Genomic DNA, 24,552 nt, shown 5'->3' with positions numbered 1-24,552 from the left:
CCAGCCGCTCCACGTAGCCACTCAGCTACCAACGTCTACCCACGGCTATCCAGCCGCTCCACGTAGCCACTCAGCTACCAACGTCTACCCATGGCTATCCAGCCGCTCCACGTAGCCACTCAGCTACCAACGTCTACCCACGGCTATCCAGCCGCTCCACGTAGCCACTCAGCTACCAACGTCTACCCACGGCTATCCAGCCGCTCCACGTAGCCACTCAGCTACCAACGTCTACCCTCGGCTATCCAGCCGCTCCACGTAGCTTCCTAGCTACCTCGTTACTGCTGCATTCCTCAAACTCCTGTCAGTTCGCTGCACCCTCTCATGCGGAGAAACTTCATTAAGCCAAGTCTCCTCCAGCGAACGTCTGCGCCAAGTAATACAGATCCAAGGCCCAGTCCGGGAACACAGCTCCTAAATTCCACGCTTGTGACAGTTTGCACTGGCCAAATGGACTCGGCAAGTGGTCAAGGATCTGGGATAGAAGCCTCGCAGGATGTACTATCCCGTCTGGAAAGACAGGAGACCTCTCAGGCTCAGCTGATCCAATTTATCCAAGATATGTCGTCACGCCTGGACAACATTCAGTCCTTACTGGCTCATCCCGCTCCCGCTGGCTCCCAAGCCGCCTCTCCTCCTGTGGTGTCACCTGCTCCTCCGGTTCTACCTCCTGCTCGTCTTCAGCTCTCCCCTCCGAGCAAGTTCGATGGCAACCCCAAATTATTCAGGGGTTTTTTAAACCAATGCGAAATCCAATTCGAGCTACAATCCGCCAACTTTCCGACGGCCAGAACCAGGGTGGCATATATCATCTCTCTACTCTCTGGCCAAGCACTCGATTGGGTCTCGCCCCTTTGGGAGAAGTCGGATCCCCCGCTCTCCAACTACCCCGAATTTGTTGCTACATTTCGCAAAATCTTTGATGAACCCGGAAGAACCACTTCCGCATCAGCTGATATTCTACGCCTCCGTCAGGGCAGCAGGACCGTCGGCCAATACGTAGTCCAGTTCCAGACTCTGGCTTCAGAACTCAATTGGAACGAGGATGCCCTCATCGCTGCCTTCTGGAGTGGCCTTTCTGAAAGGCTCAAAGACGACCTAGCTTCCCGTGACCTTCCAACCAGTTTGGATGGGTTAATCTCTCTCTGCAACAAGGTGGATCTCCGTCACAGGGAGCGTGCCTTGGAAAGAGGCAGATTTGATCGTGGAAGGCCACATCCAGTTTCCCGCTTACCCTCTCCTCCTCTGGGCGAAGAACCCATGCAGGTCAACCGCTCTCATTTATCGGCTGAGGAGCGGCAGAAAAGGCAGAGGCAGAACCTCTGTATGTACTGCGGATCTCCTCAACATTTAGTTAAAACTTGTCCCATTCGTCCGGGAAACGCCTCCTCCTAACTTATGAAAGAGAGGTTAAGTTAGGAGTTGCCATTGAATCACAAAGGAAGTCTGATTCCACCATCCAGGCTCATTTAAAGTGTCCTCGAGGTTCCAAAGCTGTATTAGCTCTCCTGGATTCCGAAGCGGCAGAGAACTTTGTCACTACTGAATTTGTCCAGAAGCATCAAATCCCCACGGAAGCGTTGCCTCGAGTCATCACTTTAACCACCATCGATGGTAGTCGCATTTCTAGTGGAACCATCACCCATCGTACAACACCACTTAAACTTACCATTGGGGTGCTCCATTCCGAACAACTATCCTTCCTAGTGATCCCCAAAGCCTCTCATTCTTTAGTCCTCGGCTACAGAGACATTCACCTCAAATCGATTGGACCACCATGCAAATAATCTCCTGGGGTTCCAATTGCTTCAAAGGTTGCCTTCAGCGGGTAATACCTATCAGATCTTCCGTTGTACGGGATTCTACAGACCTGCCCAAAGCCTACGATGGGTTTCAGGACGTCTTTAGCAAACAGAGCGCAGACCTGTTACCTCCCCATCGTGATTGGGACTGTCCCATAGATCTGATTCCCGGGAAGAATCCTCCTAGAGGCCGAACCTATCCTCTATCTCTCCCTGAGACTCAGGCCATGTCGGAGTACATTATGGAAAACTTAAATAAAGGCTTCATTCGACCTTCCACGTCTCCAGCAGGGGCTGGATTTTTCTTCGTAAAAAAGAAAGATGGTGGCTTGCGCCCGTGTATTGACTACCGGGGTCTTAATGAAATAACTATTAAGAATCGCTACCCTCTTCCTCTCATTACAGAGTTATTTGATAGAGTCAAGGGAGCCACAGTTTTTTCCAAACTCGACCTAAGAGGAGCCTATAATTTAATTAGTATCCGTCCAGGCGATGAATGGAAAACGGCCTTCAACACCAGGGATGGGCACTACGAGTATCTCATTATGCCCTTCGGCCTCTGTAATGCTCTGGCCGTCTTCCAGTTTTTCGTCAATGAAATCTTCCGGGACCTCTTGTACAAGTGTGTGGTCGTTTACTTAGACGACATTTTGATTTTTTCTCAAGACCTCCAAACTCATCGAGACCAGGTCAAACAAGTCCTTCTGAGGTTGCGGTCCAATCAACTGTTTTGCAAATTAGAGAAGTGTCTGTTTGAGGTCTCAAGTGTACCATTCCTGGGATACATTATCTCCGGAACAGGCCTTCAAATGGATTCGTCAAAACTACAAGCCATTCTTGATTGGTCTCTTCCTTCTTCCTTAAAATCCATACAAAGATTCCTAGGATTTGCCAATTACTATCGCAAGTTTATAAAAGGTTTCTCGACTCTGGTAGCTCCGATTACAGCCCTCACCCGCAAGGGAGCAGATCCAACTATATGGCCCGTCGAAGCTACCTCTGCATTTCAACTTCTTAAGCAAGCCTTCATCTCCGCTCCCATCTTAAAGCAACCAGACTCCACCCGGCCCTTTATCCTGGAGGTGGACGCATCCTCTGAAGGTGTCGGTGCAGTGCTCTCCCAGCGATTTAAAGATGAAAAACTTCATCCCTGTGGTTTCTTTTCCCGGAAGTTTTTGCCTGCAGAGAAGAACTACACCATTGGAGATCAAGAGTTACTCGCCATGAAACTAGCCCTCGAAGAATGGCGATATCTTCTAGAAGGAGCTCATTACCCCATTACCATTTTTACTGACCATAAGAACCTCCTTTATCTTAAATCTGCAAATTGCTTGAACCCTCGTCAAGCCTGGTGGGCAATGTTTTTCTCCAGATTTAACTTCAAAATCTCCTATCGCCCCGGTTCACAAAACCTCAAAGCCGACGCACTCTCCCGTTCCATGACGAGCAACCCTGATCTACCCATGGAACAGCCCCAACCAATCTTGAATTCAGCTTTCTTCGCCTCTACCCAATTATCTTCTATACCCCCGGTTGGGAAGACTTTCGTCACTCCGGAACTCCGCAAGAGGTTACTGCATTGGGCTCATGCTTCCCGGTTCTCTGGTCACCTGGGTATGGATAAAACCCTAGAATTTATCCAGCGGTCCTATTGGTGGTCTTCGATGAAAAAGGACGTCAGGTCTTATGTGTCTTCATGCATCAAATGTGCCCAACACAAGATACCTCGGCGGGTTCCACAGGGTCAACTCCAACCTCCTGCAATTCCATCTAAGCCATGGACTCACCTATCTATGGATTTCATCTCTGATCTTCCTCCATCTCGGGGCCACAACACAATTTGGGTTATCGTGGATCGTTTTTCCAAAATGGCTCATTTCGTACCACTTACTGGGCTTCCGTCTGCACCTCTACTCGCCCAGAGCTTTATAAAAGAGATCTTCAAGCTCCACGGCCTTCCTCAAGAGATAATCTCCGACAGGGGAGTACAGTTCATAGCGAAGTTCTGGAGGTCACTCTGCTCAGCCCTTCAGGTAAAACTCAAATTTTCTACCGCTTATCATCCCCAGACCAACGGTCAGACCGAAAGGGTCAATCAAGACCTGGAACAGTTCCTGCGCACTTTTGTCTCCTCCTCCCAAGATGACTGGATTGAACTTCTTCCTTGGGCCGAATTTGCCCACAATAATCATTAGCACACGTCCACCAGCTCAACTCTTTTTTTACAGTTTTTGGTCAACATCCTCGAGTGCCAGATTTCCCTCTTCTTCCCACATTAGATGTGTCTGCGGCCAAAATGTCCCTTCAACGGTTCTCCAACATCTGGGAAAAGGTTCGTTCCTCTCTGACTAAAACATCAGCCCGGTACAAGAGATTTGCTGACCGCCAAAGACGAGCGGTTCCAAATTTCCGACCTGGGGATATGGTCTGGCTTTCTACCCGAAACCCAAGACTCCGAGTATCCTCGATGAAATTTGCTCCGCGATTCATTGGTCCATTCCCAATCATCAAAGTCTTGAATCCTGTGGCTTACAAGTTAAAGCTTCCTCCATTTCTTCGCATTCCAAGTTCTTTCCATATTTCTCTTTTAAAACCACTAGTCTTAAACCGATTTCAGAGGGTCCTGCCTAAAGCTTCTAGTGTTCAAACACAGCAGGGAGAGGAGTTCGAAGTTGACAGAATCTTAGATTCCTGTTGTCGATACAACCGTCTTCAATACCTCATCGACTGGAAGAATTATGGTCCGGAGGAACGAATCTGGATAAATGCCTCCGATGTCCATGCACCCCGTATGGTCAAAGCGTTCCATGTGAAATTTCCTCATAAACCAAGGAAGTGTCCGGTGGCCACTCTTGAAGAAGGGGGTACTGTCACACGCCGGCCTGGAGACCCCAGAATCAGACCCCGTCGCTTACCTGTGCGGGCGCTGACCCGCGCTGTCTTCCGGCTCCCGCGCTGTACGCTCCTTCCTTTTCTCCCAAGGCAGTCTCCGCTGTTGTCCTCTGGAGGGTCCCGCTGCTGTGCTGCTCCCACGCCGGCTCCTGCTGACCGCTGGTCCCCGCTGACTACCTCCAGGAAGCGCTGTCCTCCGGTGCATGGGTGCGGCCATCTTGGATTGCCCATGTGACCCCACTACCACCAATGAGGAGCCTTCTCCTTCTCTCTCAGCCTGTCAGCTCCCAGTGTCCACTATAAAAGGATCCCCAATGCTCACACAAGTTGCCAGTGCAACTAGTTTCTTAGTTTAGCTAAGCAAGCCTTCCCACTGCGCTCCAGCCGCTCCACGTAGCCGCTCAGCTACCAACGTCTACCCACGGCTATCCAGCCGCTCAGCTACCAACGTCTACCCACGGCTATCCAGCCGCTCCACGTAGCCGCTCAGCTACCAACGTCTACCCACGGCTAACCAGCCGCTCCACGTAGCCGCTCAGCTACCAACGTCTACCCACGGCTAACCAGCCGCTCCACGTAGCCGCTCAGCTACCAACGTCTACCCACGGCTATCCAGCCGCTCCACGTAGCCACTCAGCTACCAACGTCTACCCACGGCTATCCAGCAGCTCCACGTAGCCGCTCAGCTACCAACGTCTACCCACGGCTATCCAGCCGCTCCACGTAGCCGCTCAGCTACCAACGTCTACCCACGGCTAACCAAGCCACTCCACGTAGCCACTCAGCTACCAACGTCTACCCACGGCTATCCAGCCGCTCCACGTAGCCACTCAGCTACCAACGTCTACCCACGGCTATCCAGCCGCTCCACGTAGCCACTCAGCTACCAACGTCTACCCACGGCTATCCAGCCGCTCCACGTAGCCACTCAGCTACCAACGTCTACCCACGGCTATCCAGCCGCTCCACGTAGCCACTCAGCTACCAACGTCTACCCACGGCTATCCAGCCGCTCCACGTAGCCACTCAGCTACCGTCTACCCTCGGCTATCCAGCCGCTCCACGTAGCTTCCTAGCTACCTCGTTACTGCTGCATTCCTCAAACTCCTGTCAGTTCGCTGCACCCTCTCATGCGGAGAAACTTAATTAAGCCAAGTCTCCTCCAGCGAACGTCTGCGCCAAGTAATACAGATCCAAGGCCCAGTCCGGGAACACAGCTCCTAAATTCCACGCTTGTGACACAGTGGTTAGGGGCTCAGCAATCCAGACAGCGGCTCGCCTTCGTAAATCAATTCGTTGGTGTCAAGCCAAATTAGAATCTCGTTTGAAGGATTTGGAATCCAGACACAAAAACTTCCCCATCCAATGAAAAATTATTCGAGAAGTTCTCAAAGCTCGGGAAGAATGGAATGTCTTAACTTCACAGGAAGTTCATAAAACGCGCTTTAACTTGAAACAAAAATTCTATGTGCAGGACGACAGGGCAGGAAGAATGCTCGCGAGCAAATTTAGGGGAAAATTGGCAAAAGAAAGAATTAAGAGTAATTACTAATGTGAAGGGAATTAAAGTATCTGACCCATTAGAGATTGCTGATGCTTTTGTGACATATTATTGTAAGCTGTATAACTTATCTGATGACCCTCTAGTCCCACAACCTAACACCGATAAAATTGAACAGTTTCTTAAAAATATTAATTTGCCCTCATTAGATGCAATTTCCCTAAGCTCTCTTGAGCACCCGTGGACCCCAGAAGAAATAGCGATAGTTATAGACTCTCTCCCTATACATAAGGCTCCTGGTCCTGATGGATACATCAATAAGTTTTACAAGTGTTTTAAAGATACTCTGACCCCAGTATTAGTACAGGTGTTTAATGATGCTTCAACATGTGGCTTATTCTCTAGGGAAATGTTAGAAGCTCGGATAGTAGCATTCCCAACGCCAGGGAAAAATCCCTCTTCATAAGCAAATTACCGTCCGATTGTCTTACTTAACACCGATGTTAAAATATATGCCAAACTCATTGCAAAAATAGACTCAATCCCATTTTTCCATCTCTTATCCATCAGGACCAGGTTGGATTTGTCCAGGGTAAACAATCTCCAGATAATACTAGGAGAGTTATTAATATTGTCGATGCTTTTTCTGCTTCAGATGAACCCCTTTTGCTATTATTGTTGGATGCTGAGAAGTCATTCGACAGGCTGCACAGTGCAGTCCTTCATAGGTTCGAAATCTGTGGTAGGGCTCTCACTTCCATTTTAGCATTATACTCTAATCCGTCAGCTAGAGTTTTCACGAACGTCCTACTATCATCAGTGTTTCAGATTTCTAATGGTACCAGTCAAGGCTGCCCTTTATCGCCCTTAGTTTTTGCGCTCGCAATAGAACCTCTGGCCGAAACTATCAGAACTCGATCATCTAACCAAGGTCCTGTACTTTACGGGATCTCTCATAAAATTTGCTTATTCGTGGATGATGTCCTCCTGACCCACAAAGATCCACTTTCATCACTTCCGCACCTAAATGAAGTCTTGGAAGAATATACTAATGTTTCTTATTATAAGTTAAATAGTTAAAAACCAGAGGCCCTCCCCATTCATTTTTCTTCTGATCTTTTACAATCTCTTCGAGCCGAGTGTTCCTATGAGTGGCAGGACAGAAGCCTTGAATATCTGGGAATTCAACTTACCCCACAAATTTTGTATCTGATTATGTGTAACTATTCCCCTCTTCTAAGTAAGAGCTCTCTTCTTCTCTCTGATTGGATGATGCAGAATGTCTCATGGCTGGGTCGTATTGCTACGCTGAAGATGGTCCTCCTTCCCAAATTAATATATCTATCTATTTAGAACGATCCCCAGAATGGTCCCTTGCTATCTTTTGAGGAAATTTCACACGCTTTTCTCAAATACATTTGGAGAGGTAAGAAACCTAGGTTAGCGGGTAGAATGAGGTCTCTCCCTAAACGGGATGGCGGACTGGCATTCCCAGACCTTCATAGATATCAACTAGCTAGTTTACTAACTCAGATCAGTGCGTGGTTTACTACTGAACATCCTAAAAAGTGGGTCCTTTTGGAATGAGGAATGGTATCTCCATTCCCTCTGACTGACACCTTATGGCTGCCACCTACTATTAATTTACAGCCTATTGTACGTTCATCTGTGGTCATGGCTTCCCGCAAAGCCTGGCTAGAATTTGTCTCGAGATCTGAAGCGGTTTCTCTCCCTTCCACTGACTTTTCATTGGCAGGATTGATGCACCTTATACCAAATTTAAAATTTGAACTCTGGAAAGCCAGGGGAGTGCTCTCCTTAACTTCAACAGGCTCTTTATCATCTTTCACCCAGATCCAAATGCAGTACTCCCTTCCTCATAGAGAATTTAGCAAATACCTTCAACTAAGACACTGGCTATTTAGTATCACACAATGCCCCCCATACTATGTCAACTCCACCTCGTTATATCAGGGACAAATTCCTTACAGCAGACAGTAAGGGTAGCATTTCGTAGTGGTATTCCCTTTTGATTGAATTCATGAAGCCGCAAAAATTATCTGCCTTAGTGAAGTGGGAGGCTGACTTATCTTGTTGTCTCTCGGTAGATGAGTGGAACTCTGTCTTTGACATGTTTTCATCTGTCCAGGTGTATTTCCCATACAGAACACTTTTAAAAACTTCTCCGTCGTCTATATTTAACGCCAACTTTGCTGCAAACAATATGACCTTCCACATCCAATTTATGCTGGCGTAATTGTGGTCATGTTGGCTCCCTACTCCATATCTTTTGGTCCTGTCCAGCATTGTCCGGCCTTTAATAGCTATATTTCATGTATATTGAGGACATCTTTCCAATCAAGACCGTTATGTTATGGGACATGTTCTTATAACAACTAAACTCGTTATAGTCCAACACTGGCGAATATCCTATGTTCCTAGTATAGGGGTAGTGGAAACCAAAGTTCACAGCCATTACGAATTTGAAGTAGCAGGATCCTCATATTCATCTTCGGCCTCTAACCCCTCTATACGATGGTTTTGGTGGAGTGAGTACTGGGTGACAAAATTGTCGAGCACACGGAGCGGGGCCTCTTTATCCAACACCTGATGCTGTTGTTGGATTCTTTATATTTTACGACCCCACCGCTCTCAATGTAATCTCCTCTTGTACTTGTATTTGTATGTATGTATTTATTCTCTACTAAACTTAAAATAGTCTACATGGTCTACCATGCATACAATTTATTTACCACCTGTATCCTTTTTCTCTCTTCAAATTTCCCCTTTTTATTTTGACCGCCAATTTTTTGTTTTCTTATTCTGTTGTTGTTTTTTATTTTATATTTTGTATCTAACAATTTTTTATTTGTGATCTGAAAAACTTTAAACAATAAAAATTAATATTAAAAAAAATAAATAAAAAAAATAACGTTATCCCTTGATCAGGCAGATCTAACAAAAAGTCTAAAGAGCTAACAACACAGTGCCTTAGAGCACATATATTATCAGCAGTCCTTACTTGTAAAGGAGCACCTCATCGCACACATCTCTCAGCAGTTTTTACTGGTAAAGGGGTCCATGAAAAGATCTATCACCCAGCTGTGAATTCTACCTGCTAACATCACCTTCAGATGGCATTACAGTTAATGAACAAGCTCTGCAAAAATATGCTTAACGAAACATGATACATTTTGAAAACATCGCAGTTACTATACGGTTCTATGGGTCCAGGGATGTTTTGCAATATTGTACGTTTTTTTAAATAACACAGAAGATATTTGTGCTATCACCTTCATTAAGCCTTTAATACGTATCTGAATAATGAAATATTACGAAAAACACGTGAAGATGCAATTTCTGCAAGAAAATATTTTTAAAAACCTTGATACATCAGCATACCTCCCAACATTTGTAATTTCAGATTCAGGACTAGCATGGCCTTTTGGTAAAGGGAATGTGGCCTTGCGGCACACCCCCATTTACATCACTCAGGGTTGCCCGCAGGCTCTACCCTCACAGTGCAGAGATGCCATGCACACATCATCTATTCACTACGCTATGCAGTGAAGCTGTCAGAGTGAGGTGCTGGGCGACTGCGGGACTGTGGCGAAGCAGCGGGGAGCGGGATGCAGTAAGAAGTCCATAGGCTTCTATAGGGTAACGCCAGACAAACCTGGCGTTACCCTTCGCATCGAAAGTCAGGCGACCGGGGCTTAGTACACAGGGTGTTTACCACGTTTTTCCTATAGAACATCCTGGCCAAAATCTGCACCTGTTCTAGATAGAGTATGTGCACTGGAAAAAAGAAAAAAAAAGTATACAAATGAAAGTTTGAGAAAGATCTTTCTAGCATCAAAATAAACAAAATAGATTCTGTATATTTGCAAATATTCGGATCTGTAAAGATAGGTAACATCATTACTAACTGGCATACAAACATATAGGGGAGATATTACTAAGATTGGGGCTATTTAATCCTGGGACTTTCAGACCAGTTAGAGTCAGCTGATGACAAAGACGGTAGTAGATGTAGATTCCAGAAATTACCTGGCTAAGGTGGTGCCTTTTACTGGCCACCTGGGTGCAGTCAGACGTTACAGGGAGCACAAAGAGAAGAGCCAATGGGGGTACGAGTAAACAGGGTAGAGGTAGAAACATTATTCAATGAAAAGTGATGAGTACTTCTATATGTGAACAAAGTACTTAGTATATAGATGTGCACGCTGATACTGTAATTATAGGACTGAAATTTGTGAACAGGTCTTGAATACTTGATACAAAAAAGCGAAAGAAAGAAAGAAAGAAAGAAAGAAAGAAAGAAAGAAAGAAAGAAAGAAAGAAAGAAAGAAAGAAAGAAAGAAAGAAAGAAAGAAAGAAAGAAAGAAAGAAAGAAAGAAAGAAAGAAAGAAAGAGAGAATTAAAAAAAAAAAAAAAAAAAAGAAGGATATATATATTACCTGATTTCAACTGAAGCTCACCAAGGCATCCATAGGCTTCCTGGAGTCTCTCATACTGTCCTTTAATTGCTTCCTTCTCATCAGGTGCTGCAAATAAGCACAAAACTATTTAAAATGCTGTTTTATATAACACACTGCTAGTCTCAAATTAGGGGGTCTATTTACTAAGCAGTGTTGGGAGACAGAGTGAAAAGTGATAAGAAAGTGATAAGGTGCCAGCCAATCAGCTCCCAACTGTCATCTCACAGGCTGTGTTTGAAAAATGACAGTTGGGAGCTTATTAAATAGACCCCTCTGTCTCCTAACACTGCTTAGTAAATAGACCGTTAGATTAGAATAAACATCATTCAGGACTGCAGGTGACTATCAGGTAACAGCAAAAAACATGGTGGCCCCTTGTGTAATGGCTTCAACCTCCTGTGATTTTAGAGCTTGAATTGAGTGCTTGCGGATACTAAATACCGATCAATGAGCAGCTGTATTGTCCTCAATAGATGGCGTATGGGCTTCTTTTCATATAATTCCTCGAGAGGAATCCAAAAGATCCCTCCCAGTGCCCCTCACTTAGCACATGTGCAGAACGACTCCCGGGTCATAATCCCAGAAGTCCTCACACCACAAAGCACAGCTCTCATAGGATACATCCCAATCTGTATCAGTACATGGCAATCTAAACATGCTGCTGATGATATAATGCTGTCTTCAGTGCAGCTCTCAGTGCATGTTTTGGAAGATACGAATCATATAGTAGTGTTTGTACAGTGCGCACTGAAATAAGATCTTCATTTAATTACTTCAAATACTGATTGTGATTCAATAAATGAATGAATGAAATTCTAGCATAGGACAAAACTGCCTAGCTAGTGTAACCTACCTCACAGTCCAGAGGCGGGCTGGGCTGGGGGGCAGGGTGCCAACTACCCCCTGGGCCGGTATACCATTAGGCATTTGGGGCCACACAAGCCAGAAGGCTCAATCGGAATGCATGACTAGCATTCTCTGCCTGCCCCCCGGGCGCCGTGACTCCTGTCCATTCTCCACTGTTCACTGCACTGTGCTAGAAGCGTTGATTGGTGGATGGTGCTGGCCATCCACCAATCACAGTTGTGGGAGTATCTAACACTGATTGGTGAATAGCTCCAGCCATCCACCAATCAGGGAAAACTGCAGTGAAGCGCGCTCGCACAGAGAGCTGCTGCGCTGCCAGAGAATTAACACTGAAGTGAGTTTACAGTGCAGCCAGCACTGTAGACTCACTTCAGTGTGTTCGGTCTCTTGCAAGGGCACCGCGTGGGCGGAGCAGATGGAGCTCATGCTCCAGAGCCGGTTCCGTTAGGGATATTATATATCAGACTGCCGAGAGCGTGATGAGGGCACTGTCGGGACTCGGAAGCACCCATGCACTGTGCACAGGCTGGGCCCCCTGACCTCTGCATCTCTGGCTGCATTAGTACTGGAAGCACGGTAAGCAGTGCGCACCCTCCTCCCTGCTGCATTCATATTTACACGCTCTGTGCAGTGTCCTCTGTGTAGTGTTACTGTCTTTTAGTGTTATTTTTTGCCATGTTGGTCTTTCATCTTTGTGTTTTTGCCCTGAGTTCTGTTATGTTTTAATGTATTAGGGCATTCAGGGCTCCCAGTCCCACCTCCACACACTGCCCCTACACTGCTACCCCAACCAATAGTGCCCCAAGACTGTTCCCACATCTCATACTACCTCAACAATACTACCATTCCTCATATTGCCCAAAACACTGCTCCCACTCCTCATACTGCCCAAAATACTGATCCCACTCCTCATATTGCTCCAACAGTGCTCTCACTCCACATATTGCCCTAACACTGCCCTTAATTCACACTACTCCCACAATATTGCTCCCCCTCCAAATATTGCACACCTTCAAAATACTGCCCCCCCCCCAAACTACCACCCTCAAAAAAAATACTGCTCTAACACTGCACCCTCCTCCAAAGACAGCCCCATTTCACAATGGTAATGGATAGATACCCTTCTGTTTCTGTACCATGGCGTCATCAGTTACTGTCCAGCATCTTTCCCTACCATCCACGTGGGCATTGAGGGGGAATACAATCTTGTGGCGAGCGCAGCGAGCCACTGAGCCCAAAGCGTGGCAAGCGAAGCAAGCCTGCGAGGGGACAATTGTCTTCTTTTGGTGGACTGTATGGGCAGAAATCCGCATTTCCACCCTCAATGCACGTCACTTCCAGGTACAGAAACAGAAGGGGATTTATACACTACTATTTCATAATTCAGTCCACTTCACCCTCAGGCCCAGTGTTGCCCCCTCAGTCTACCCAAATGGCACCTTCAGGGTAATGTCTCACCTGTTAAAACTGAACATCCCCCAGTGGGCCCCTACTGCCAGGGCCAGATTAACAATGGGGCGGATGGAGCTACAGCTCCAGGCCTCCACATAAAAATAGGCCCATCAACATGACAGCATGTTTACCAGCTGCCTAACTGGCCATACATTTTAAGTATTTAAATAGTTTTTCTAGTCCTCCCGCCCAAAAAATAAATGATGCAATTTTTCTATTTCTATGTAGTTAGGGAGACATAGTGTTCATAGTGTACCCACCAAGGTGACTCTGAACACACTCACACAGCACCGATCACAGCTCTTCCCCTTCTCAGTATAGGCCTTTGAACATTTTCAGCTCCAGGCCCATGTAGGATTTAATCCGGCCGTGCCTACTGCCCCAGTCTTACACTGCCTCTGCTAAATTTCTGTCACCTCAAATTGCCTCCACACGGTGGCTATGCCAGACACACCGGTACTATGGGGGGCGCCATAACATGCGCTTGCTCCAGACGCCACAGCTCTACGCTACACCTCTGAGAGCAGGCGCTATCGCAGTGGTGCAGTCACTGATTGTGTGTGTGTGTGTGTGTGTGTGTGTGTGTGTGTGTAGGCATTGTAAGCGGCTCCTATGCCATAGGCTACCATGGACCTACTGTGCCATATGCATATTGTGTCAGCATAGTTACTTGTACAAAGGTGGACCAGCACACGGTGCACTATAACTTAGTAATATGGACAATAAACCACTTAGCTTTATAGGTTTGTAAAGTTCATAATAGTGTTCTTTTAATTGAGCATTTTGCTAGAATATTTGTTGCCTACTTTATAAGAAGCAAAAGTTTTGACCTCTCTCCTCCTCCTGTAACAATGATACTGGGCCTGAGTCAGAGATGTACACTATGCCGATATTTACGCAGTTGAGTCATTGACTGTGCATGCGCCAAGGTAGCTCTGCGCTGCTACTCACAGTGAGGTCTCCTTCAAGTGATCGACAGTCAGGGACCATTTGCGGAATGTAATGGGGAATGGCGGCAAAAAACCCCAAACGCTTTTTGGGGTATGTCATAGTGTGCGTCTGCGATCCTGTATGCAGATAAAGTTGTTCTGACAGCTCAGTCCAGGTGACGATATGGCTATGATCTGCAACGGCTACAGAATTAGCATATTATTCCATAGGAGCTGCGTGCAGTATCGCAGCTGCAAAAGCATTAGCGTACATACCTGAATCAGGCGCACATTTAGCATTGTACTATAAAGACGAGGCACTATAAACAGCATTACACAATGCCAGTCTGATTATTACTTTTTAGGGGGTTACCAGCTTTTTATTTATTATTTATGATTTTTTTTTTGTGTGTTTGAAACCAAGCATCAATAACAAAAAAAACTCATATATATATATATATATATATATATATATATATATATATATATATATATATATATTATATATATATATATAAGTCTTGTCATCACTCATTATGAGCATTCCCCCTTGTCACGTCAACCCCTAGCGTGTGAGCAAAAGCAGGGTAGGTCAGTGATTTCACTATTACATGTAAAGCAGAAAACCTCTCTGACCTGCAATAGGTTCAAAAAGAACATATGGTCGGAGGGGGCCCACATAAATGCTTACAGAGGCTTGCTGGCTCGGATGGCAGGATGCCATCTATACTTGCCAGGGCCGCTTGCATTCATTTGCCCCCCAAGCTGAAAGTTGCCAGCCAGCCCCTGCCTCACACAATTTGCCAAATGAAGATTTACTACATGATAGATTATGTATTCTGTAAATGATGCTTTCTTTTCATATGTGAGCATGTATAGTCTGTCACACTCACATAGGGAGACTGATGTAATGCAGCGGCCTGGCTTCTTTCCACGCCAAGTTACGTTGTGCCTCATTTACATACTCATTTGCAAACAGATAAGTGTTGCATATCAAATTAATCAGTGCAGTCTCTTGGTGCTTTAGTCGCATCTCATAGCAAATAAGGTGGCTTTTCGGCAGAGAAAGATGCAAAAAAGATGCTCAGCGCAAGCAGACTTGCATGGGACATGGGGGTTCACCCACGCCGGGGGCTCACGCCGCATGGCGTATTAAAGCTAGATATATGAGGACACATTTGTATTTACCATTTTCCTTTAGGGTATTTTTTCAGACTGATATTAACGGTTGATAATTCTGCAGATGATCAATAGTGTCAGGTGCCTACCATGGCAACCACATTCATAGGGTACATGATGTTTTGAGCAGAGAGGCTTTGAGACACCCCTCTGAGCTGTTTTCACTGTAACATCCTAAAAAGGTACTTGCTATTTAAAGAATAAAATCTATGATGTATCACTGCTTTAAATACTTCACTTTACTAAATATCTACTTATAAATCCCAGAAAATAAAAAAAGATAATTATTGCATCTGAGAGGCAAGAAAATAGGGATTAGCTAATGCATTAGGAAAATATTGAAAAATATGGACATTTCTTAGGTACAGTTGGTAACAATTCACTGACAAAATCCCAGAACACAGTTTTCTAAACAGGATATGAAGTATTTATAAAACCGTTAAGACCGTTAAGATAAATACTCTACAAATCAAACCTATCACGGTTGTACTACAAATATATATAACAATTCAATATTGAAGAAGAAAAGTCAGTCTTGGGATACACTTTTATTGTTTTACTGACTATACTAATTATTATTTTGCTTTGGAAAATAGTTTGTTACGTGTAAATTAAAAATCAATTGAAACAAATATTTTATATATATTGATTTACTAGCACGGGGACAATTTCATCTCGCCACAGCCCCCTGTATCTCATAACAACCTACGCCATGCCACTATAGTCCCCGCATCTCACCACAGCCCCCTATATCTCGTAACAACCTACGCCATGTCACCACAGTCCCCGCATCTCACCACAGCCCCCTGTATCTCATAACAACCTACGCCATGTCACCACTGTCCCCGCATCTCGCCACAGATCCCTGCATCTCACAGCCTCCTGCTACCCTATGCATCTCACAACAACCTCCTGCTTGTTACTCCTGACCCCTGCATTTCAGCACAGCATTCTATATTTCACCACAGCCCAGAGGCGTTTCTAGGGTGGGGCGAGCAGGGCACATGCCCTGGGCACCGTGGCAGGCCCAACAGAGGGGGGCGCCGCCAGCCAGGGCAGCACAGATGCCAGTGCTAGGATCAAATGTCAGATCCCAGTGGCGGCAGACCCTGGCATCAACAGTGGCTGCGGGCTGTTAGTCAGCCTGACAGCCCTACCGGATCTAGCGGCAGTGCAGCACGGTGCATTGCACCGGGGCTCGTCGGCGGCAATATGATGAGTCAAACTGACTCATCTGTATACTAGTATGCCGCTGCCCCAAGGACGTGGTTCGGCCAGAGGAGAAGGAGGTGGTGTATGTGCAGGGAGGCCACCCCTCCTCTCTCCCCAGCTCCTTCTCTCTGCCTCCTGTGTATCTGGGACTGGCTGGGTGCCTAAGAGGAGGTGGTGCTGACCGATGACATCACAAGCTCATCGTGGCTGCAGTTATTGTCCCTTCTCCCAGTAAGTAAACTTATGTCTGCATGCAGAGACCTCACTGCTGTCATACACTGCCTCCCCAGTCACCCACTATCTCCTGTCTCCCACTGTCTCCTATTATCTCTCCCTGTCACCCACGCCTCACTAATACCCCATCACCTTCTCTCTCCTGTCACCCTCTGCCTCTCCCCTGCTTCACTATCTCATCACCCTCTCTCTCCTGTCACCCTCTGCCTCTCCCCGTCATCCTCTACATGACTTTTCACCTCCTGAAGAAGCTGCAGTTTGTAGTGAAATGCATTACGTTATACAGGGGTCTATTTACTATGCAGTGTTAGGAGACAGAGTGAAAAGTGATAAGGTGCCAGCCAATCAGCTCCCTACTGTCATTTCTAAAACACAGCCTGTAACATGGCAGTTGGGAGCTGATTGGCTGGTACCTTATCACTTTTCACTCTGTCTCCTAACACCGCTTAGTAAATAGCAGACTGCTCTCTGATTGCTGCTGTAAGGTTGGCTTTAAATCCTACGTCCATTCTACAGTCACTGCCGCTCACTAATACGGCAGCTTCTATCCGGGCAGCCTTTCAAGCATGGAGTTTTCCTCCTAAACCAAGACTGTTCATCATTCAGGCCAACATCGTGTACAGCAGTGGGTGTCTGACATCATCACACAGCGCCACGGGTAATACACGTGGGATGCACGGACCCGGCGAAGTTACCCAGACACAGAATCTTAAGTGATTCACCTTAGAGACTACAAGCAAGTCTAAGGTAGGGTCAGCTAGGGCTAGCCCGGAATATCAGATTCCACGGACGGCTTCCATTAAGACCCAAAATGATACTGCTCATCTACACCTTATCCCGGAAGGGCTTTTAAACATCTAATAATTTTTTTTATTTTTTTCCCTTTCATATCTCTCCTATTCTTCTTTCATACCAATTACATTTATCTAACTTTTTAAATTTTATTTTAATTTTTAAATTTCTATTTTTATATTTTATTTTTTATATTTTTTATTATTCCTATGTGTATTTCTGTTCCAGTCGTTGCTTTCCACAATAGCTCTTAGTACCCCTCCTTTCTTATAGTAAATAGACCCCACAGACTTTTACTCTCCTGGGATTGCGGCTTATGGGCCTGATTCAGACCTGGTCGCAAGCGCTGAGCGCTCGCAACCGGGTCGATGGTGGCCCACAGCGCATGCGCACGACGGAGCCGGCTCCATTGTGCCCATGCGCGAGACCCGGCTAGCTACGGGCAATACGTCGCTCCGTGTCTCGCACCAAAGGGGGCGAGCTGTCGATGTTGAGTGATAGCTCACCCCCTTTCGTGGGCTGGGGGGTGGCTGACCAAACGGAGGCGTTCCCATGAGAACACCTGCCGTTTGGGGGCGGCCCCACTGCCATCACAGTGGAGAGCTTCCGGCTGTTAGAGCCGAAAGCTCTCTGGGGCTTGCGATGAATGAGACCCTACCACAAGGGTCTTGTCACAAGCCCGATGGTCACGATGGTCTTGACCATCGCGACCATCATCATGGCCGCTCGCTATAGCTGTGGGTGGTCACCCATAGCTATGCGAGCGGCCAAGAGGCCGCTCCAAAAATAAAAAAAGCCCGGCCCTGATTCAGAGCGAGCGGCTCTGAATCAGGCCCTCTGTACGAGAAAAGCACATTTTAGTTAAAATCCCCAAAGGGGTCAAATTTTACATTAATCAGGATTGGACTATGTATTGGCAGCTGAAGTCTAACTGGGTTAATTCTTGTGTTGTCGAGATGCCGCCTGTCAAAAGACCGACAGCAGCATCCCGATGCTCAGATCTCGACGGGGGCTGGGTAAGTATCCTAGCCCTCCCCCCTTCACCCCCTAAGCCTCCCTCCCTGCATCCTAACACCCCCCACACCGCAACCTAAACCTACCGGTTAGAGCTGACCATCATCATGGCCGCTTGCTATAGCTGTGGGTGGTCACCCACAGCTATGCGAGCGGCCAAGAGGCCGCTCCAACAAAAGAAAAAAGCCCGGCCCTGATTCAGAGCGAGCGGCTCTGAATCAGGCCCTCTGTACGAGAAAAGCACATTTTAGTTAAAATCCCCAATGGGGTCAAATTTTACATTAATCAGGATTGGACTATGTATTGGCAGCTGAAGTCTAACTGGGTTAATTCTTGTGTTGTCGAGATGCCGCCTGTCAAAAGACCGACAGCAGCATCCCGATGCTCAGATCTCGACGGGGGCTGGGTAAGTATCCTAGCCCTCCCCCCTTCACCCCCTAAGCCTCCCTCCCTGCATCCTAACACCCCCCACACCGCAACCTAAACCTACCGGTTAGAGCTGACCATCATCATGGCCGCTTGCTATAGCTGTGGGTGGTCACCCACAGCTATGCGAGCGGCCAAGAGGCCGCTCCAACAAAAGAAAAAAGCCCGGCCCTGATTCAGTGCGAGCGGCTCTGAATCAGGCCCAATGTTCACCACTTTCAAACCTTTTCTTTCATATTTATGGCCAGCAGGAATATATCTTCCTCATTACTGTACCATCTATCTGGCTGTGCACTGTGCATATTCATTGGTCCTCAGCACGAGGCTGACTCTGCACCAGCCGGATTTTTATTACAGCCTGAGCAAGTTGTCCCCATACCTATAAGATGGCATGCAGCCTTGGCAGGGACTCTGCGATTTATGTGACCACCATGTAATGATTGGCTGTTATCCGGTGCTGTGTTTATTATCATTCAGCTATAGTCACTGATATCCTGAAGCACTGCCCTGTCATAACATTATTTATCACATCTTCCACTGAGCTTTCCTGCACTTCTCAGTACAGCTGCGGATTCGCCTGATCACAGACAGGAAACGCATCAGGGGCGTATTTATAATGGGTGCAGTACATCGCACACCCTGCACCCATATTTAGCTATACTTACCTTTCCGCAAACTCCGGTGTGCCGCTCTGCAGCGTCGGACCAGCTCTGCAGAGCAGTAAAAAATCACAGGGAAAATTATGGCGTACATTTTCCCGGTGACTTGCGCATAGCAGGAAAGATGTCCCTGTGAAAAAGGCGCGGGTACCATATCCCGGAGACCCGCGCATGCTTACTGCCAGAATCAACTGCACTGACAGAGAGGAGGGGGCCCAAACAGAGGCTGCACACGGGCCCCCTCCTTTCTTAAAACGCTGCACTGACATTGAGGTGTCTCAGCGACAAATATAGCCATAAATATATCTGGGACTGAGTAACATTTATTAGCAGGACTCTCTGGAGTGTGTGAATTTGATCTTATTAGACATAACATTTTTGTCCTTTAGTGGTTGTGTCATTACATACAATATATATATGCAATTTGAAACTTGTATATAATGTCTTGCATACATTCCGGGAGTGTTTTTAGATTTTATCCTATTGTACTTTTGATATTAAATATACATATATATATATATATGCTTTTTAATAAATAAGATACATTTACATTTATTGGTTATTTTGCTTTTGTGTGCCACTCCACCGACTAATTCTCTTTTAGGGCTCTACTACAATCCGCATATTGAATGCAGATTGTAGTGTGACATTATCAACTGAATTCGCATTGCGAATTCAGGCAATATCACAGGGATTTACTACAAATCTTTTGCAGGGACAGAGCTTGCGAGAAAGCTCTGTCCCTGCGAATCCCCTCCGCACACTGTCACGGTATTTTTTGCGAATATACCGTGACTAAAGTGCCCGCACATGCGCCAACCGGCCGACGCTGCTACCCCCCGGTGCTAAGCCCCGCCCCCGCGATCACGGACCCCCTGCGACCCCCCCTCCTCCCCCCACTCCCTCCCTTAATAGCACTTACCTGCATGATCCGTGCCTCCGGTGATGTCCTCCATGTCCTCCGGTCAGGTGATATCCCATACTGCACTGGGACCCAATCACCTGATGACCGGGCCGCAGTGCACTATGGGAGACATCCCTGGAGTCAGATAAGTAAAAAAAAAATTTTCAATTTTTTTTTTTTTAACAGTAATCAGCTTGAGGTCTGTTTATACCAGACAGCTGATTACAGGGACCGACTCCCGGCTCTGCTCTCCCCAGTAACCGGGGGAGACCCTGGATAATGCCACCTCCAGGTATTTTTTTCACATTTTATTTTTAGTAACTTTGGTCGTATCACATTTCCCATTACAATTATAGAAATGCGATCTGATTACTAAAAATAAGTGATATTTAGGGGTTGGGAGTAGAATTTTACGAATTCTACTCCAATTGCCCTGTAATAACTATAGGTGACACTAAAATAATGTGAAAAGGGTGTGAAAGTACCCCTTTTTCACTTTATTTTAGTAAAAATAATGTTAATAAATAGAGCCCTTATCCTCTATGTCATCCACTGCTTCACTCTGGCATCACTGTCTCCCCTTGTCACCCATTCCCTGGCGTCACCCACTGCCTCTAATTGTCACCCTCTCCCTCTCCCCTGCATCATTAGCTCAACATCACCCTCTTTCTCCTGTCACCCTCTCCCAGTCACTTGTGAAGAGCTCCGGCGGCCGTGGAAGAGGCCAGAAGACGGCGCAGTCAAGCAAAAAGAAGGCCGGATGCAGAGAAGAGGCGGCAGAAGAAAGACGTTGAGGACCAGAGGAGAGTGCTGCAGTGGTGGCCTTATTAACTCCTTCCTAGACCACCAGGTTGTCGGGCACTTGGCCCATGGGAGTAATCAGGCCTTTGGCACTGATAGGCGGGCATTATGTCCGTGTTGCTATAAGTGACCCTAGGCATTAGACCCAGGTCACATAAGTTGCCATAGCTATAAGGGGCATATTGTATATATACGGAGCACTGCTGCTGTGGGGCATATTGTATATATATGGAGCACTGCTGCTGTGGGGCATATTGTATATATACGGAGCACTGCTGCTGTGGGGCATATTGTATATAAGGAGCACTGCTGCTGTGGGGCATATTGTATATAAGGAACAATGGTACTGTGGGGCATATTGTATATAAGGAAATAAGGAGCACTGCTGCTGTGGGGCATATTGTATATATACAGAGCACTGCTGCTGTGGGGCATATTGTATATATATGGAGCACTGCTGCTGTGGGGCATATTGTATATATACGGAGCACTGCTGCTGTGGGGCATATTGTATATAAGGAACAATGGTGCTGTGGGGCATATTGTATATATAGGGAGCACTGCTGCTGTGGGGCATATTGTATATATAGGGAGCACTGCTGCTGTGGGGCATATTGTATATATACGGAGCACTGCTGCTGTGGGGCATATTGTATATATACGGAGCACTGCTGCTGTGGGGCATATTGTATATATAAGGAACACTGCTGCTGTGGGGCATATTGTATATAAGGAACACTGCTGCTGTGGGGCATATTGTATATATACAGAGCACTGCTGCTGTGGGGCATATTGTATATAAGGAGCACTGCTGCTGTGGGGCATATTGTATATAAGGAACAATGGTACTGTGGGCATATTGTAAATAAGGATCACTGCTACTATGGGGCATAATGTGAATAAGGGGCACTGCTACTGTAGGACATACTGTGAATAAAGGGCATTTCTGTGTGGTGAAATGTGAATAGGGGAACATTTTTGTGGTATAATGTGAATTGGAGGCATTGGGGGAGATGTATTAACGGCGACATCGCCGTTGCGGTACATCCCCCCCCGACTTCGAGTACATACCGCGGTTCATTACCGCGGTATGTACCAAGGATTTCGCAAAGGACAGCCCTCTCGATGAGAGCTGTCCTTTGCGATGCGGCCGGGCAGAGGGACTTCCGGGTTGAACACCCAGAAGTCCTTCTGCGCATGCGCAGAAGGCCGCGGGGGCTCATGGGAGGGATCCGATCGGATCCCTCCCGGCCCCGAGCATCGCGCTAAGAAGCCCATAGGCTTCTATTGGGTAACGCCTCCTGAAGGTGGCATTACCTAGCGACGCTGCATTCTGCTGCTTAATACATACGGGGAATGCGGTAAAACCCCCGAAAATGCAGTTTTCGGGGGTTTTACCGCATTTTGCCGTTAATACATCTCCCTGGTTATATTATAGTACATTCACCAGTTTATGTATCTATACAAGTATTCTATCATGCTTTCCTTATTTTTTTTTGGGGGGGTGGGCATTTCTCAATTTTCCTTGGGCATCAAAAACTCTAGTTACTCCTCTGCCACAGCCCCTTGCATCTCACCACAGGCCCCTGCTTTTTACTCCTGCCACTGGTTCTTACCACAGCCCCTTGCTTCTCACTCCTGCCCCTTGACATTGGAATCCGATGGTTAGTAACCTTCAATGTTTTTATTCCAATGGTAGTGTTTCTACCATTTGATGGTGGCGGTCCATTGTTTGCCACTATCAAATGGAAATCATTTGATGGTTTCTGATGGATGTTTTGTTTTTTTTTTAAATTCCTGATAGCTATACCTCCCCTGGCTCCTTTCTGGCTACGGTGTCGGCATCGGGGCATCTTCATGGGTTCATTGGAGGCAGTCTCTAACTCTCTGTCTGCCTCAGACGTGACCCTGCTCAGTCCCAGACTCCCTCCTCTCTCTAGGCTGCTGCTAAGCAACAGGGCACATTGCTATCTTTGATTGGCTCCCACTGTCTCATAGAGCCAATCAGAGCACAGCCCTCGCCCTGCAGCAGTCTCACACACACATAGCACAACTGTTTTTTCTGTGACTTTGCTTCAGTAAAATAGTCACTGCTCGGTTCCCTTTTGTCACAGATGAATGGTTCATACAGCTAAACCTTCCTTGACCTGGGGGGCATGGCCAGGGCTGCTATGGAGTGAGGACGTCTTCTCCGAGCTCTCCTATCACCTGTCCTGTAATTGCCCTATCCTGCGTACTGTATGACTGCCCTCTGTGCCCCTGGAGACTCACCCGAGGAACATCCAGCGTTGTCCTCTGCTCGGGAGCGATCTACCTGCCTGCGGCCTTCTCTACAGCCACCTCGGACACAGCGACGCGGCCCGCAGTTTCTGGGTCTAGCACTAGTAAATGCTGCAGCGGCTGTCACCTGCACATCCTGTAACGCAGGTGGAATGTGATCTTTCCCATTACTGCTGCAGGGGTAGCATAGAGGGTCTGCCTCTTCCTATATATCTGGCCAGAGATATCTCTGGTCTGATCTGTGAGAGCCAGTCTCACTCAGCTCAGCGGACATCTTGGAAACGGTGTGCCTCTCTTCACTGTTAAGCTCCAGCACAGTCTCCTGTAATTTGAACCCAGTTTTCCCATAACTATGGGTAAAACTCGTCAGGGAGCTGCAGCTGCTAAACTGGAGCATTATGCACTACTCCTCTACCCATATCTTATTCTCAGACAGAAAGCTCACAGAATCCGCCACCTGACTGCGACTTCAGATAACTCCCATGGTCCTGCTGCTGCAGCTCCTCCAGAAGTCACCTTGAAGCAGGTCCTGGATGCTGTTACAGTCAGTGGAAAATACCTATCAGATAAAATTGAAAAAGTGCAGTCTAATGTCTCCCTGCTTCGACACGATATGCAAAGGATTCGTGAGCGTGTGGATGAAGTTGATACCCATATTTCTACATTGGAGGACTCCAACGGCCCTCTACATGAACGTCTCTCTAATATGAGCCAGCAAATGTCCGTTAGCAAAGCAAGATGTCAGGTATGGAGGGAAAACATTGCTGCAATAATGTTCATTTTGTGGGATTACCTGAAAAAGAAGAGGGATTTTCTCCAGAATCCTTTCTTGAGTCGTGGCTTATTGCTACTTATGGCAGAGATTCCTTCTTCTCTCAATTTGCGGTGGAAAGGGCGCATCTTATTCCTTCTAGGCCCCTGCCTCTTGGTGCTCCGCCTTGTACGTTCAATGCCAAGTTCCTGCATTATAAGGATCAGAAAACTGTACTCCAGCTGTCTCGCACTAACGGTCCGCTGGAACGAAATGGTGTGCGTATTTCAGTATTCCCAGATTTTGTGGTTGAGGTCCAGAAAGACAGAGCTCAAATTCTCCCCATTAAACTCAGATTACGGGATTTGAACCTCTC

At 46.7% G+C, this 24,552-nt stretch overlaps 1 protein-coding gene across 1 annotated transcript in view; it reads right to left on the bottom strand.

Moving 5' to 3' along the window:
- Window positions 1–24,552, bottom strand: part of SYNJ2 (synaptojanin 2) — a 215,307-nt gene that overhangs the window by 140,895 nt on the left and 49,860 nt on the right. Inside the window, exon 2 of the mRNA XM_088457429.1 lies at window positions 10,656–10,742. Within this exon, the coding sequence (XP_088313555.1) occupies window positions 10,656–10,742 (87 nt within the window). The remainder of the gene's footprint in view (window positions 1–10,655; window positions 10,743–24,552) is intronic.

The sequence above is a fragment of the Taudactylus pleione genome, unplaced genomic scaffold (genome assembly GCF_031769625.1).
Source record: "Taudactylus pleione unplaced genomic scaffold, aTauple2 ptg000760l, whole genome shotgun sequence".
Classification (NCBI taxonomy): Eukaryota; Metazoa; Chordata; class Amphibia; order Anura; family Myobatrachidae; genus Taudactylus; species Taudactylus pleione.
The sequence above is the reverse complement of the archived record's forward strand: the minus strand, read 5'-3'. Positions and strand labels throughout refer to the sequence as shown.